Below are 16,557 nucleotides of genomic sequence, written 5' to 3'. Positions count from 1 at the left end.
CGTCAGATTGGCAATTGCTGATTCCACAGACTTACTCTTTCTGAAACAATACTGTGATGGTATAATAATGCTGTATCTGTCCAGATAATCAACTAATCTACTATACATAAGCATTTGCAGGATTTTTGAGAAACCTGATATCGGTGAAACTTGCCTATAGTTGTTAGGCTCATCCTTATCCCCTTTCTGGTTCACTGGCACCACCCTGTTTATCTTCAGTTTGTCTGCAAAAATTCCATCTCTGAAAGAGCTGTTTGCTCTGTCCAGCAACGGTGAGACTATTTGCTCGCTTACTTGCTATATTATATGATTCTATATTTCGTCATCACCCGCTGATTTCTTGGATTTCAGTTTTTGTACAGTTTTCCTCAATTCTTCATCTGTGACTGAACTGGGAACAGCAGGGTAAGGGAGTAAGTCTCCAACTGCATACTAGCAGTTCCAATCTTGAGAAGTACCACAGGGCCAATGGAAGTGCCTACATGTCAACTTCACAGACATTTTCCAGAAATGAATGTACATTATGGTGGCAGATGCCATTACATATTTTCTGTATGTCATTAAATATCCTCTACATCATCAAAAATGATGAACAAGTTCATTGGTGTAAATATTTGCAATTTAACTCCAACCATCAGATATTCAAGTGAACATTTCTCTATGCCTAACTAAGTCTTACAACATCTGTGTTGTTTTCAGATATTGGTGTAAATTCTTATAATATTTGAGATTATTTACAATGAGACTTTGAGGACAGCCCTTGCAGGTTATCTTTTGCAAGTTCCTAAATAGCAATAATACTTTCATTAGTGACCTACTACTGTGGATGATAGCACTATCTCTCCTACACAAGTTTATTGGTCATCTACATGCCAGTTAAGCATAAATCTGAATAGCTCTCTCATAATTATTGGTGTGAAAATGTTGTTCAGATCTTAATCCAACTTAATGTAACATAAAACAGTTGCAAAATGTGAATGACACGAGTCAGCAAGATATAAGATCCAATTTCTAAAGAAAACATGTGACAAAACTGAAGAACAGACTTATAGTGTATGATGTGATAAAGTATGTGTAAGTTTTTGCAAATATGAGTAGTCTGAATACTACTAAAATACAACAGGAACAGATGTAATGAAAATGACGTGGACAATACAGATATGTGTCTAAAAATCGTTATATATTTGGGACATAGAAGAACAAACCTGCACTACTGTCATGATTTGATTTAAGATCAGCATGTAAATCATAGGGAAATGCTAACAATTCATCTTACTGTAAAAAGTAATCCTACTGTCTGTATAGCTATGTGATCAGCATTTTCTTTGCCACAGTCACTTTGCATCCATAACAGTATTAAACAATCAAACAGCTTTCTTCCTAGTTTGTACTCTATAAAGTACTAGCTTAGCGCCTGCTGCTTCGCTCACATACACTGAATGGCCTGCACAGACTTTTTTGTTTTTCTTTAATTGGACTTGCATGTTGTTACACCCATTGCTCATGTGTAAATCTGCACACTATAAAAGAGTTAGTGGCCCTTTACATGGCTGCCAGTCTTCGCACAGTTAAAGTACTTCAGCACAGTTAAAGTTTTCCAGTGGGTTTCATTTAATTTCATACAGTAAAGAGAGAGAGAGAGAGAGAGGGAGGGAGAGAGAGAGAGAGAGAGAGAGAGAGATTGGGTAATTGGTTCTGCACTTATTAGCACCAGTCTTATGACCGATATTGCACCCTCTCATCTTAAACAGATATTCTGTACGTGGAATCACATTTAAACAAGATATCTATTTTGTCATCACTAATGATTATTTTACATAGTAAATACAACAAAAATTATTGTATAAACACTCGTTCGACCTATACTTGAGTATTGATCATCAGTGTGGGATCTGTACCAGGTCGGGTTGATGGAGAAGATAGAGAAGATCCAAAGAAGAGCGGCGCGTTTCATCACAGGGTTATTTGGTAACCGTATGATAGCGTTACGGAGATGTTTAGCAAACTCAAGTGGCAAACTCTGCAAGAGAGGCGCTCTGCATCGCGGTGTAGCTTGCTCGCCAGGTTTCGAGAGGGTGCGTTTCTGGATGAGGTATCGAATATATTGCTTCCCCCTACTTACACCTCCAGAGGAGATCACAAATGTAAAATTAGAGAGATTCGAGAGTGCACAGAGGCTTTCCGGCAGTCGTTCTTCCCGCGAACCATACGCGACTGGAACAGGAAAGGGAGGTAATGACAGGGGCACGTAAAGTGCCCTCCGCCACACACTGTTGGGTGGCTTGCGGAGTATAAATGTAGATGTAGATATGAGGCCTAATGAAAAATTAATGTATCAAAGTTCCTTTTTGTTTTTCCTATGCAATTCTGACAAAGCCAATTCATTCCGGTGACTGTCAAATGACTCTATCTGATTTAGTTCACAAATTCGACAGCTTCTAACAGGGTGTATACACGGTCAAGAAAAAAAAAATCCCCAGATTTTTTCCGGGTCTCCCGGTTACAAACACACTTCTTCACACGTGAAAGCACACTTCCTCCAAGGAGAAAATACACGTTTTCCATGATAAGTGACAGTGTACTTTCCCTTGGAGCTGTAAAAATATCAATCCTTTCAATGGTAACGGTTTTATATACTAGCGTAGAACTTCCCGGCACTTTAGAAAACCAAACTCGGCAAGGGGGGAAAAAGAACAAAAAACATGTTTCAGAAAGATCTTTGATGTACAGCAACATGTACACAGTATATTTTCATATTATGATATGCAGCATATTTTCTTATTACGAAAGCATAAATTTGAACTCCACCAAACACAGCATATTAGTTTCTGAGGCATTGAAATAGAGATCACAATGCAGTAATGTAAGTGAATCATAAGTCATGTCATGTGATCTTGCCAGCCAATGACAGGAGATTTCAGAGCATAGAATATGTGATGTAGTCAGCCACTAGCAACATTATTGATAAGCAGTTTGAACAACCAAATAGGAAAAGTTAATGGTTTAAATTAATGTACATAGTATGGCCACAAGAAAAGCTAAGCTTTCACATATAACATTGGTCTTCTTAGCGTCTGTTACAGTTTAAAATACATCACACAAATGTGCCATTAAAATATTACACAAGGACATTAATGTCTGGTATCCTGGGCTTGAAATAATTCGAAGTGGCTGGTCCTCAAAGTATTAAATTTTAAATGAGAATGAAACACTCTGTGATTTAAGAAATTTATTGCACATTCTCAAATGTAGCATAGTTCATCTTGCATAAAAGGAAATTTCCTTTGAAAATAAAGCTTTACGAAGAACAATTCGCAGTATTTTCCCATGACCTCTTAGACATGGGTTCATTTCAGCAGCTGCCAGAGAGCACCAGAAAGCAGGAGTTCCCATGAATGAGCAGCTACGATGGCACAGGATGCCCTATGTTCATACACATATAGCATTCAGAGATCTTACATGGCATCACAAAAGAAATAAGACATCACAGGATAGCATAGCAAATTCGTAAACCATACTAAAATGCATAATTTGGCTTAAAGGACACATTCATATGTCCAGATTCAAAATGAAGTAGGCCCCAAAATGATATTAAGCTTTTCAGGTCACTTTTCGGGATGCAACTTTTCTTGGAGTACCAGTTCTGTATTGTTTCCTGTTTGATTCTTTATTATGACATAATGCCAAACGCGACAGAAGATGAAAATGTGCACTTAAAATCCAATGAACAGTTGAAACTACCCAATAGCATGGAATGAAACACTTTGTTTCTTATAAAATGACTGCATCTGCAGAAACAATAAATAAAAGCCACATTTATTTAGCAAATTGACAAAAATAATTTCACTGTTGTGCAAGGCAATTAATGTTTGACTGCTAAATATGTGGAAATAAAATAAAAATCAGAAAACTGAAACTAATAACATATTTTAGCCTTCCGTAATTATGTGAATGTATTTTAATTCACTTGATAGCTCCTAGCCAAAGAAATCTTTTTTGTTTTCATTAGACGTGTGAATTGTAAATGACGAGGGAAGAGGAAAATCACTAAACGTAAACAGGGGTCATCATCCTCCTCTGACAGCTTTGGTGTGCCAGAAAATTTTTTCTGTGTAGCGTTACTGCTTCTTGCTACTGCTGCAGCCACACTTCATTCAAGTAGCCACAAGCGGGATAGCAGCCATAGACTTCAATGCCACAAATTATTAAAAAAATTACTCACTGTTCTAAGTAGTCTGCCTCCTCAAAACGCCAAGGTGAACGTGCTACACGTTTCAGTTGGTTACGTGCACGTGTAGTCTGTTTAAGTTGAGTATAAGCCCTTGCTAGTCCCAGAGCAAGACCAGCATGATCACGATGTATTTCTTGACTAGCCAGAGCAGTCAAATCCTGTAGTGCATGTTCGATGTTGGTCTGCCACAAAAGGGAAAAACAAGGTTCAATTAATTTTATGAATTATTATATTTTCTCATTATATTATTTTCACAAACAAAAATTGAAAGAACTTACATTTCACTATAAAATAATTATCAGACATCAGATTCATCTCAAAATCCAAGTCAAATAATTAAATAATACACACTTTCTGGTCTGAGATAGGCAAATCATTAATGGAAAATGATGTGATATTGCCGGTAATATTAGCAATAAGATGCAGTTCCAGTATCCCTTGTAAGCCTAACTGTCTGATGTTTATATGTACAATCATGGTATTAATATTGGGAATATTTCACATCTGAGTGATGGGGAACGTCCCAGTAACTGAGTCGAGATGTCTGATAGTGAATATAATTTAACCACAAAGCACGATACATCAACATGTCTACATCATATGATGACTCAGAATGGACTGCTGTCTTTTACTCACCCACAGATACTTCTCTGCTCTCTGGCTAGTGCTGCTTGTCGCTATTGATATCTCCACAGAGCTCTACATCCCCCTCACAGTAGAGAGATATGAATGGCACTGTCATCTGGGTACATCAGCATTGATAGGTGTGCGTGACCAGCTGTGTCATGGCTGGCTGCGACACAAGGCACTCCTGACCATTTCTCGTAGTCATCTTGTGTGTGTGTGTGTGTGTGTGTGTGTGTGTGTGTGTGTGTGTGTCACTAGTGCTGTACAGCTGGGAGGGTAGCAGGTGGTATGGAAGGCGGTTGGTGTGGCCACTCTGGGCCTCTGGCAGTCCAGTTGGGGACGAAGGGAGCAGTGGCAGTGGGCATCATCTCTGCAGCCGGATCCGCCCTAGTAAGAGGCAATTGCCATCCGTTGAATTGCAGGATGAGATGGGGGCATAGTCGATGTCATTGGGTAGCGAGTACATGTGGTCACGCCATCGGGTGCATGCAATGTCCTGTGTCTGAGTTGAAGTCTCAGGATAAGCCTAATGGTAACAGAGTATGCTGTACTGAGGCTGCCCACCTATGCACTGGGCAGAGGCCAGTCGTTGGAGTCATTTTTCATGGCATTTGGGATGATGTTCCCCTGGAGAACCCAAGCTGGTGTCAAGTGGTTCATTAAAACAGTTTCTGGTTTGCCATTAATCAGAAAGTCAAGCATGTGTGCCTCTCTTATGAACTTTGAAAGGTCCTGTGTATGGTGCTGCAGCACGAGCCACACAGTGTCATCCCATAAGCATGATGTGTTCACAATGTGAGAGCACTCAGTGTATGAAGACCTTGGGCACTCAGTGCAGAGCGGGAGTAAGTACCTTGGCGGGGGATACTTGCAGGCCCTCCCTGAAGATGGTTCAGATGCCAAGTAGTAACCATGGTAATACCTCAGCCCACATCCTGATGTCTAGGGCGGCTTTGAGCCCTATATCACTGCTCGATTAGCCTTTACACTGGAGGTGTTAGGCCATAGTGCAGCTGCATTTGATTCCACAGAGATTACACAGTGTGCCTAACAGCGTCAACTCAAACTGGCAGCCTTGGCCTGCAGTTATCATTTCTGGAATGCCAAAATGCACTATCATGTTTCTACAAAGACGTGGGCAATGGATTCTGCCCTGGTGTCCTTGAGGGTGGCCGCTTCCACCCACCAGGAGGCTCTGCCACTGATAGTAGATACTTGAATCCCTCTTAATCCAGGAGAGAGCTGACGAGATCAATGTGTACATGGTGGAAGCAAGCTTTTGGCATTTAAAAATGATCTAACCACGGTTGTGCACATCTTCCGACTTGACTGCGTTGGTATGATATGCATACCTGCATCCAGGTACGGCAGTCCCACTTCATGTTGGGCCACATAAAGCATTCAGTAGTGAAGCAGACTGTGGTCTAGCACCTGTGTGGGACAAGCTGTCGAGTTGGTCAAAAATTGTGCACTACATTGTTTGTGGTACCAACAGCTGGAGCCTGTAACTCGCTGCACATCAATTCTCCGATGCTCGCATCATTTCACTAATCAGTGACTTATCTTCTCACAACTGAATTGGATGGAGATGACACTGACTTGTGATACGTAGTTGGTGACACGATAGTCAGCCCTGTATTGGTAGTAGATATCCGTAGTATACTGGGAGATAAGGTCCACGTGTCAGTAGCTTTAGGGCTGATATCCTCCAAGGGATGTCATTTGACTTCGGAAGTGGTTTATGATCAGAAAACACTATAACATGTCACCTTTCAGTACCTTCACAGAAGTACCTCATCACCTCATAAACAACAATAAGTTCACAGTCGAAGGCCAATCATTTGAATTGAGAGGATGTAAGTTTCTGTGAGAAGAACCGAAAGGACTTCAGCTGTTGTACTAAGGCATCAACTGCAGGGTCACTACATGTCTGACGTCTGTGTGTCTGTAATGGGGTGGGCCAACGTGATGATGTGTGCAGGCAATCCTTAATAAGTTCTAATGCATCCTTCATCTTTGAAGTCCAATCAGTCTTCCTCCTCCCTTGCTTGTTAGATCCTGCCAGAACATCAGTGAACAGCACTTGTAAAATCACTGCTTGTGGCAGGTGACACTGGCACAAGTTCAAAATTTCTAAGAATCGACAGAAATCATGATAATTCTAGGGGGAGGTGAAACTGTGTTACTATGTCGGCTCAGTCCAAGGTCAGTCTGATCCCTGTAGCATAACTATGTGCCCAAGAAAGGTAACTTCTGTCTTCAGTAACTGAAATTTGTCCTACTGATCACCACGCCCCCATCTTTTAAGGCAGTGAGAATTTGTTCGAGGTTTCGGTTGTGGTTTTTGGACAAAGCCGAAAAGATGAAAATGTCACCCAAATAGATGAAGGAGAGGATGAACCAGAAAAGCCAATGGAGTGCTGCCTGGTCTAAGCTGTGTTCTTCAAAATTGCAGTTTTTGTGATATCATCTTTGTGCATGGTGATTTGAGGTAAACATTTTTAGACTCAGTTATACTGAATTCAGTTGCGCCTGCTACAAATGCATGACCTCTTGTATAATGGGTACTGGGTAGCTGTCCTGCACTATACAGATGTTGAGATCTCTGTAGTCTCCACAGAATCTCAATTTTTGGTACTAATTTGATCGGTGATGTCCATGAACTGCCGGACGGGCAAACTAGGCCTCCCTCCAACAGTTCGTGAATCACTGTCTCAGTAGTGCATAAGTTAGCTGGCGCCAGTGACGTACTAATGGCCCAGCAGGTGTTAGGATGTGACACACAGTGCCATTATGTATCCCACATACTTGCGCCTTTGTTCTAGTGTGAGTAAAGAGTGATGAGACCTACATTTGAGGCATTTCATGTACCAGTTTTCTACCATTGTTTGTGCAAAATCATCAACCTGCTGCAATGTGTAGTGTCATGTGGGAATGGAGCTGTCAGGGCAAATAGACCCAGGAACAAGTGGCCTATATAATGGTGCAGTGATGAAGCATGTTGTATGTCCAGAGAAACAGGGAAGTGACGCAGGAAGTCAATTCCCACTATCAGTCCCATGACATCCGTGATGTAAGAGGTCACTGGAAGCTGTTGATGAAGCAACAATTGTTAGGTGTGTGTGGTAGATCCACGCATTGTATCTTTGAATTATTAGCCACATGAAGTAGTAGCATTGACATTTTTTTGAATGTCGATGTGCTCTCCAGTGGTACTGAGTTAACTTCGGATCCAGTGTTCATGAAACAGGGCTTTCTTGAGTTGAACTCTAAGACATACAGTCAGCATTCCAGATATGCAGCCGAGGGGCAAGGGGAACAGGAATTGCACTTTTGAGTCACCTAGAGTGACTGTCAGCAACTTGGTACAATGCAAGCAAGTGTGTGTATTGTGTCCGGCATCAGGAGTTTGGCAATGCACGTGGTGCATGGCAGTTACATGCAGTGGCACCAAACTGTCAATGGTATGGCACCTGTGGCCTTGTTAACAGCTAGTGATGACACAGTGTGTGGGCTACCCACTGCACTTTTCGGGGGAGGGGTCAGTGATGTACTCTTCATGCGTAGCCATGGAGGATCACTGAGTTGGTCAACAGGGTGCCAAGCAATGGTAGCATGCTGTGCGATGTGGAATTATTCGCTTTGTCAATTTTCTTGTGGTGCAGTAGTACTGTAAACTTTTTATCTGCCAGTGCCAACCATTTTTTCCAAGGAGTCAGCTTTGTTGTAGCTGAGGTGAAAATGTAACAATCCAGAGTGTCCAAACGACAGTATCGAGCATGAGGTTAACATCAAGTGTAGCTCAGAGTTGTCACCAAAGCTGAGATGGCATTATATCCCCAATTGTTTGTCATAGATAGCCTGGTTTAACTGTCGTTCAGGTGCCCTTGAGAGTTAATGTAACAGTGTGGGTTTGACAGCATCATATTTTTACTGGGTACGCAGTACAAATATGATGTCACTGACTAGGTTGGCTTATTCTGTCAGATAATGAATCAGGGTTAGAAATCAGGTGTCATCATCTGAAATGCCTAATGAACTCAATACACAGTTCACAGTGATGAACCATAAAGGGGTTGTCTGGTCAAAACAGGGGCAGTTTAGTAGAATGAAAAACCATTCCAAAGTTGCAAATTTTACTTTTTTACTCATTCAATGACTAGTTTTTGGCCGAAATCAATTTTCAAATCATCGTAATATAGTCAAAAGTAGCCCTTCCGAAGATGTGAAAACCATGTTAAAAACGTGCAAAGAGCAGCTACAGCACATACAGATAACAGTTATCTGTATGTGTTGTAACTGTTCGTTGTTGTTCGTTGCAGACACACAGCTACTCCAGCATGCTGGAAATTTGTAAGTGGCAGTTTAGGCTGGGAGCTGAGTCTTTGAGGCATGTAGTGGCCTTTATGTAGCTCGGTTAGGGTCAGCCAAGCTGGTATCGGTGATGAGAACACTTACTGAGATTGCAGTACAGTACAAAATGCAGCACTCGAGTTGTCATAGTACCCAACCAAGGTGGGCAAATGCCTGGTCACAACACATGGCACGGCCACTGCAGTTGACTCAGGAAGCATATCACAGTTTGAAATGAATTCTACTTGCTGATTTTGTGCACACCATTGTGTATTTTGAACGTATCACCATGTCTACATCATACCATGACTCAGAATGCACTGCTGTTGTTGAATTGCCCACAGATACTCTCTGCTCTCTGTCGTTATCAATATCCCACAAACACATGTGGTACCACCATGATATTTGTACAAGTTACCAGTGATTACAAACAATGGAAAATCCAGGATGGAATGTAACAATATCAGAGAAGGAAAGTTGCTACTCACCATATAGCGGAGATGCCGAGTCGCAAGCGCTATATGGTGAGTAGCAACTTTCCTTCTCTGGTATTGTTACCAGTGATTACAGAATATATTCCTTAATAATTCATATTTCATCTACACAATAACTACTATCTGTTTTTCAGGTCTTCAAAATATATAATCCTTACATTTTCTTAATCTATTTGACACTAACATCATGTTGGTTGCCTACATGCACATTTAGCTGTCACATGCACATTTGACACTGTTTTTCTTCCATTATTTTTTGGCCTTTTTGTCTGCTCTTGCCCTTTTTCCATTTTAGTTAAAAAAATGGTTCAAATGGCTCTGAGCACTATGGGACTTAACTTCTGAGGTCATCAGTCCCTTAGAACTTAGAACTATCTAAACCTAACTAACCTAAGGACATCACACACATCCATGCCCGAGGCAGGATTCGAACCTGCGACTGTAATGGTCGCACAGCTCAAGACTGTAGCGCCTAGAACCGCTTGGCCACTCCGGCCAGCTTTTAGTTCAATTTCCAGTCACTCCTTCCCTACCCCTGATTTTCTGATTGTCTTCCCTACTGATTTTATATCTGTTTCTGCTATCTCAGTAATAATTAATCTCTATTTGGCTTTACAGTCTCTGTTGAACCCAAAATCTTGGACAACTTTCTCTCTGACTCTCTATGGCACCACATTTATTCCAATCCTTTCCTCTGCTTTGCCTGAGAAAGCCATTATTGGTTCCAAAAGATAGCATTTTTGTAACTTCTAGTTTGAGGATTGGGTTGTTTGGGGGAAGAGACCAAACAGCGAGGTCATCGGTCCCATCGGATTAGGAACGGATGGGGAAGGAAGTCGGCCGTGCCCTTTCAAAGGAACCATCCCAGCATTTGCCTGGAGCGATGTAGGGAAATCACGGAAAACCTAAATCAGGATGGTTGGACGCGTGATTGAACCGCCGTCCTCCTGGATGCGAGTCCAGTGTGAATTAGTTTGAACTTGTGTTTAGTACTACCAGCAAGTATAAGTTTTTCTATTTATGGAATAGAAAAACTAGTAGAAGCCAACCTCGGGGAAGATCAGTTTGGATTCCGTAGAAACACTGGAACACGTGAGGCAATACTGACCTTACGACTTATCTTAGAAGAAAGATTAAGGAAAGGCAAACCTACACTTATAGCATTTGTAGACTTAGAGAAAGCTTTTGACAATGTTGACTGGAATACTCTCTTTCAAATTCTAAAGGTGGCAGGGGTAAAATACAGGGAGCGAAAGGCTATTTACAATTTGTACAGAAACCAGATGGCAGTTATAAGAGTCGAGGGACATGAAAGGGAAGCAGTGGTTGGGAAGGGAGTAAGACAGGGTTGTAGCCTCTCCCCGATGTTGTTCAATCTGTATATTGAGCAAGCAGTAAAGGAAACAAAAGAAAAATTCGGAGTAGGTATTAAAATTCATGGAGAAGAAATAAAAACTTTGAGGTTCGCCGATGACATTGTAATTCTGTCAGAGACAGCAAAGGACTTGGAAGAGCAGTTGAATGGAATGGACAGTGTCTTGAAAGGAGGATATAAGATGAACATCAACAAAAGCAAAACAAGGATAATGGAATGTAGTCTAATTAAGTCGGGTGATGCTGAGGGAATTAGATTAGGAAATGAGGCACTTAAAGTAGTAAAGGAGTTTTGCTATTTGGGGAGCAAAATAACTGATGATGGTCGAAGTAGAGAGGATATAAAATGTAGGCTGGCAATGGCAAGGAAAGCGTTTCTGAAGAAGAGAAATTTGTTAACATCCAGTATTGATTTAAGTGTCAGGAAGTCATTTCTGAAAGTATTCGTATGGAGTGTAGCCATGTATGGAAGTGAAACATGGACGATAAATAGTTTGGACAAGAAGAGAATAGAAGCTTTCGAAATGTGGTGCTACAGAAGAATGCTGAAGATTAGATGGTTAGATCACGTAACTAATGAGGAAGTATTGAATAGGATTGGGGAAAAGAGAAGTTTGTGGCACAGCTTGACCAGAAGAAGGGATCGGTTGTTAGGACATGTTCTGAGGCATCAAGGGATCACCAATTTAGTATTGGAGGGCAGCGTGGAGGGTAAAAATCGTAGAGGGAGACCAAGAGATGAATACACTAAGCAGATTCAGAAGGATGTAGGTTGCAGTAGGTACTGGGAGATGAAAAAGCTTGCACAGGATAGAGTAGCATGGAGAGCTGCATCAAACCGGTCTCAGGACTGAAGACCACAACAACAACAACATTTATTTTTTATTGTAGTAACATTTCAGAATCAACTAGATGTAACATTGGCAGCTTGTGTGTCCAGCATATAAGACGTGTAAATGTATATTGTCAATGACTATGATGAGTGGGCATTATATTGTCAGTAACCATAATAAGTAGGCATAGTTTGCCATTTTGTATTAAATGACATCTTCATAAAAACAACACATGTGCACCAACATTTAATTTATCAACATTTGGAAATGTTTCCCGATAAATCTATTATTAGGTGCTGATAAATAAAGCACTGGTGCACCTATTTGGGTTTGTGAAGCTTAGGTCATCGACGAAATATTTGTTGGCTAGATCGGAAAGACTTCTATGTAGAGTGTGTGTCACAAATGATGAAGAGAGAGAAAGAATGGGGTCCAACCCGGTGCCAGCAAACAGACTACTCTTCTATAACAGTACCACAAAATCAGTTGAGTTTAACATTTTTCTCGATAAATATATCACCATTGAAAGTATTCTATCTTGTACTTAAAAAGGATACAATGCACAATTTACGATTTCACAACATCATCACAGATTATAATAATCAGGAATTTTTTGCCATCAGCTGTACCCCTTCTTGCCAAATACTAATAATGAAAACCACCAGGATATGAAATGGCTGCCTTCAGACTCGATGACAATGACATCTTGTTGTGGGCACATGACAGAAAATTCTTTAGTGCTCATGGTAAAATTTCATGAGATGAGGATGGTTAAAGGATGCAAAATGATTACAACTGTAACTACAAGACAAACAGAAAAAAAGGCCTAAGAGTGCGAATGCACGCACCCACACCCATGCTCCCCCCACCCATACACGTACACAAAGATGACAAAAAACATGTACATTAGAATGAAAACATGCAATAAAAAGAAAAGGCATGACAAAGAAGTAAAATAATACAGCACATAGCTGTAGCTGGCCGACTGCTGAAACTAAAGGATGACCAGCCCATTCTGCAACACACTCAGATTTCTGGCCTAAAAGTTTAGCTGGAGTCCAGAGACTTCAAAAGTCAAAGACATTCAACAGACTGGTCTCTTAGGGTGCAGAGACCCACTGAAATTCACTCCTGCCCTCTTATTCACATTACAAAATGTATTCAGTACAAAATGTGGTACACAGTGATTTGCACATCACAGGCTTCAGAGACTGAGGGAGCCTCTTGCCAGAATAGAAAGCCATGTATTAGGGGAGAGTGCCCAATTCAGTGGCTTATCAGGATTGCTATCCTGCCTGAGTGACTAACATGATACACCATGGCCAGACAGTTGGCTTCACCAACCACATCTTATTATCCTCTACTGCCAGCCACTCCTCCCACCACACTGTATAGATCTCTGACAATGACTACCTGTAGGGGAATGGCGCATTCTGTCCCATCGGATTCCCTACACACTTCCTTGACTACTTAATCTGCCCAAATTACCGAGTGTCCTGGTACTCAGCAGAACGATACCTGCTGCCCTTCAAGGAAGTACACTTGGTCCTGCATTAGCTGGACTAGTTTCTCTGCTGGGTTGATGTGATGCAATGATTGTAAGGCACTAAGGAAATCGGAGCAGATGAGGAATTGCTTGCTCTGAAGACATCTCATCCACTCGAGTGCCTTTATGGTAAATACAGTGTATTCATGAGGAAGACAAACCCTGAAGACACAGTTGGGTAACACTACTGAACAGTCAAGACAGTCCCCTTGTTTGGAACCATCAGTCTACACAACTCTAAACCTGTAATGCCTACATAAAACGTTAAAACAGAGACTGAAACGTAAAATCTGTAGTGCAGTGTTTATTATAATGCATTAAGCTAAAATAATTCTGGGCCTCTGAGCCAAGCCGGAGACCCCATCTCTAAAAGGTAATCCTTTGCATGAATCCAACAGGGTCTCGCCACTCATTGCCGCTTATGAAAAAGCATTTCCATTGGGGGCCAAACATTAGTATGATATAAAGGTGTGAATAGTGTGGACATTGTTTTATAAGCCTTTTGCACCATGTGAAGTAGCAGTTCACTTGCCCCATTCCAAAAGTTTGTTTTGGGTCTTGTTCTAGGGCGGGCCCCAGTGCTACGCGAAACTCACGGGCTTCGAACGTGGTCAGGTGATTGGGTGTCATTTATGTCATACATCTGTACACAAGATTTCCACACTCCCAAACATGCCTAGGTCCACTGTTTCCGATGTGATAGTGGAAGTGGAAATGTGAAAGAACACATACAGCAGCACAAAAGAGTACAGGCCGACCTCATCTGTTGACTGACAGAGGCCGCTGACAGTTGAAGAGGGTTGTAATGTGTAATAGGCAGACATCTATCCAGACCATCACACAGCAATTCCAAGTTCAGGATCCACTGCAAGTACTATGAAAGTTATGCAGGAGGTGAGAAAACTTGGATTTATGGTCACATGCTGGAGGTGGCACTTTAACTTGACTTATGAAAAATAAGCACGTTTTCATATTCCGAATTTTTTTCTTGACAATTTTCATATTTTTTGCCCTTATTGCTGTGGAGCACTAGTACTCTTCTGTGACTAGTTGTAGATATTTCAATTAAATTTGTGATTCAAAGTTATAACTTCTGTGAGTTCTGAACTCACAGCATTAATTTCGTTATGCAAATTCTCTTTACTAAATGCGACTGACTTTTCGTCACTGCCAGTAGTTATGTTACAGATTTTGTTTACTTCTGTTCAATTCGTTGCACTAGATCCGTACGCCGTCAACCATTGACCATTATACTCATCGATTTTTGTCCTTCTTGCTTGTATTATTGATTTTAATGATCTCATCATTTTGTGGCTGTGTTTTCTCAAGAGCTTTACTAACCAGTTCAATTATTTGCTTGTATTTTTTTGTCAATGTGGGTCCGAAATTCTTGGGTTTCTGTTTTGATTTCTTCGTGTTTGACTTTACATCCCTCTCTGAGCTGATCATGTTCGGATCGCAAATTATTGACAGTACCTGCTAACATGTTCAATTTAGTTTTGATTTCCTCCTGAATTTGTTTGTTTTCCTCACACATTTCTTTGTTTTCCTCCCGAACAGATTGTAATTGCCTTTGCGATTCTTTCATTTTGTCGTCCATCATTAATTCCATTTCCCCTAATACCTGAGTAGAGACGTTATTACTAACAGTAGTGGTCCTCTTTTGTTGAGTAGCCAACAGCATTGAACTAGGCTTGGCCAGATGTTTTGAATAAGCATCAAGTTAAAGAGAGATGCAAGCTGTGATTGCTGATGAGCTTCATCGTCCTGCCCGTTGAATGTATCCTAGGTGGGCAGTTATCACAAAAGGATTTGGCAATCTCCATCAAGCATACTTAATTGACATGACTGCATATTCAAAATGGAATTCTGGCTATAAATATTTATTAACAGTGGTTGATGTTTATTCCAAATAAGCATGGGTTGCTGCTCTGAAGACTAAAGGCGGTGTTGCAGTTGCAAACGCGCTTTAAAAAATTTACACAGAAAGCAGGCGGGTTCCAGTACACTTACAAACTGATCTTGGGAAAGTTAATGCAACATCTCAGAATTAATCATTAGTCCAATTTTTCAAATATGAAAGGTTCCGTAGTTGAACGTTTCAGCAGGACTCTCAAGAGTCTTACGTTCAGAAAATTTACTGCTCAGGGCTCCTACAAATTGACGAATACTGTACAAGGATTCGTAAAGCAATATAATCACACGAAACACAGGACAATTAAAATGCAGCCAGCAGAGGTGTATAACGAAATCAAAATGATCGATCCACGTCCTTCGAAACTTAAAATTGGCGATTATGTCAGTATTAGCAAACAGAAGGCTGTCTTTGGCAAAGGATACACTGCAAACTGGTCAATGGAAATTTTCAGAATATGTAAAGTGCAGTTTCTCAGATGCAGATATTTATTGCTGGTACGTCTTCCATTTCCAGAATTTGCGAGCTCACAGGCGAGCTCTTACCTGCTACCTTTTTTGGTTTAGTTCCCATTACTGCAAGGGGTGAGGAATCTTGGCTGCTACATTTCGCTCCAGTTCTTCATGCCGCCACCACGCTTCTGGTAAAGTCAAAGGATAGCGACAGACTTGATCAACAGTGGTACACAGAACGAACTATCTCCGTGGTACTTAAACCGAACTTTGTTAGTGGTTGACCGATCGACCTATTTCCGTGGTACACAAATCGAAGTAACCTACTTGCAAAACACACTGGAAAAACAACACACGCAAGGTGTTTTTTTCCACCTCAACCAGCCTAAACCGACCCTTTTAATACTTGAACTGATAATTCGTAAGAAAGGGAAGTTCACAACATTCCCATATTAAATTATGGAAATTTTAACCTTTTGTACACGCACACACACACAGAGAAAACTGTAATTGTAAACATTGTGTGCGTGTGTGTGTGTGTGTGTGTGTGTGTGTGTGTGTGTGTGTGTGTGTGTGTGTGTTTGTCCGTCCTTTAAAGACCTTTAAAGAAACAAATTATATTTGATCACAAAGCAAACTTTAATTGTAAACAGGGTATAGTCCCGTAGCGTACGCGTAATCACTGCATATATACGTCTTCAAAGTGTTCTAGAATGAACATAGACATACTAT

General features: G+C 40.9%; 1 protein-coding gene across 2 annotated transcripts in view; it reads right to left on the bottom strand.

Annotated features, from left to right (window-relative positions):
• The window catches only part of LOC126416348 (tetratricopeptide repeat protein 21B-like), a 260,751-nt gene that overhangs the window by 12,088 nt on the left and 232,106 nt on the right, over positions 1 to 16,557 (bottom strand). For both annotated transcript variants that reach the window (XM_050084027.1, XM_050084028.1), the window contains one exon: positions 4,223 to 4,413. In XM_050084027.1, the coding sequence (XP_049939984.1) occupies positions 4,223 to 4,413 (191 nt within the window). The remainder of the gene's footprint in view (positions 1 to 4,222; positions 4,414 to 16,557) is intronic.

The sequence above is a fragment of the Schistocerca serialis genome, chromosome 8, assembly GCF_023864345.2.
Source record: "Schistocerca serialis cubense isolate TAMUIC-IGC-003099 chromosome 8, iqSchSeri2.2, whole genome shotgun sequence".
Taxonomy (NCBI): Eukaryota; Metazoa; Arthropoda; class Insecta; order Orthoptera; family Acrididae; genus Schistocerca; species Schistocerca serialis.
The sequence above is the reverse complement of the archived record's forward strand: the minus strand, read 5'-3'. Positions and strand labels throughout refer to the sequence as shown.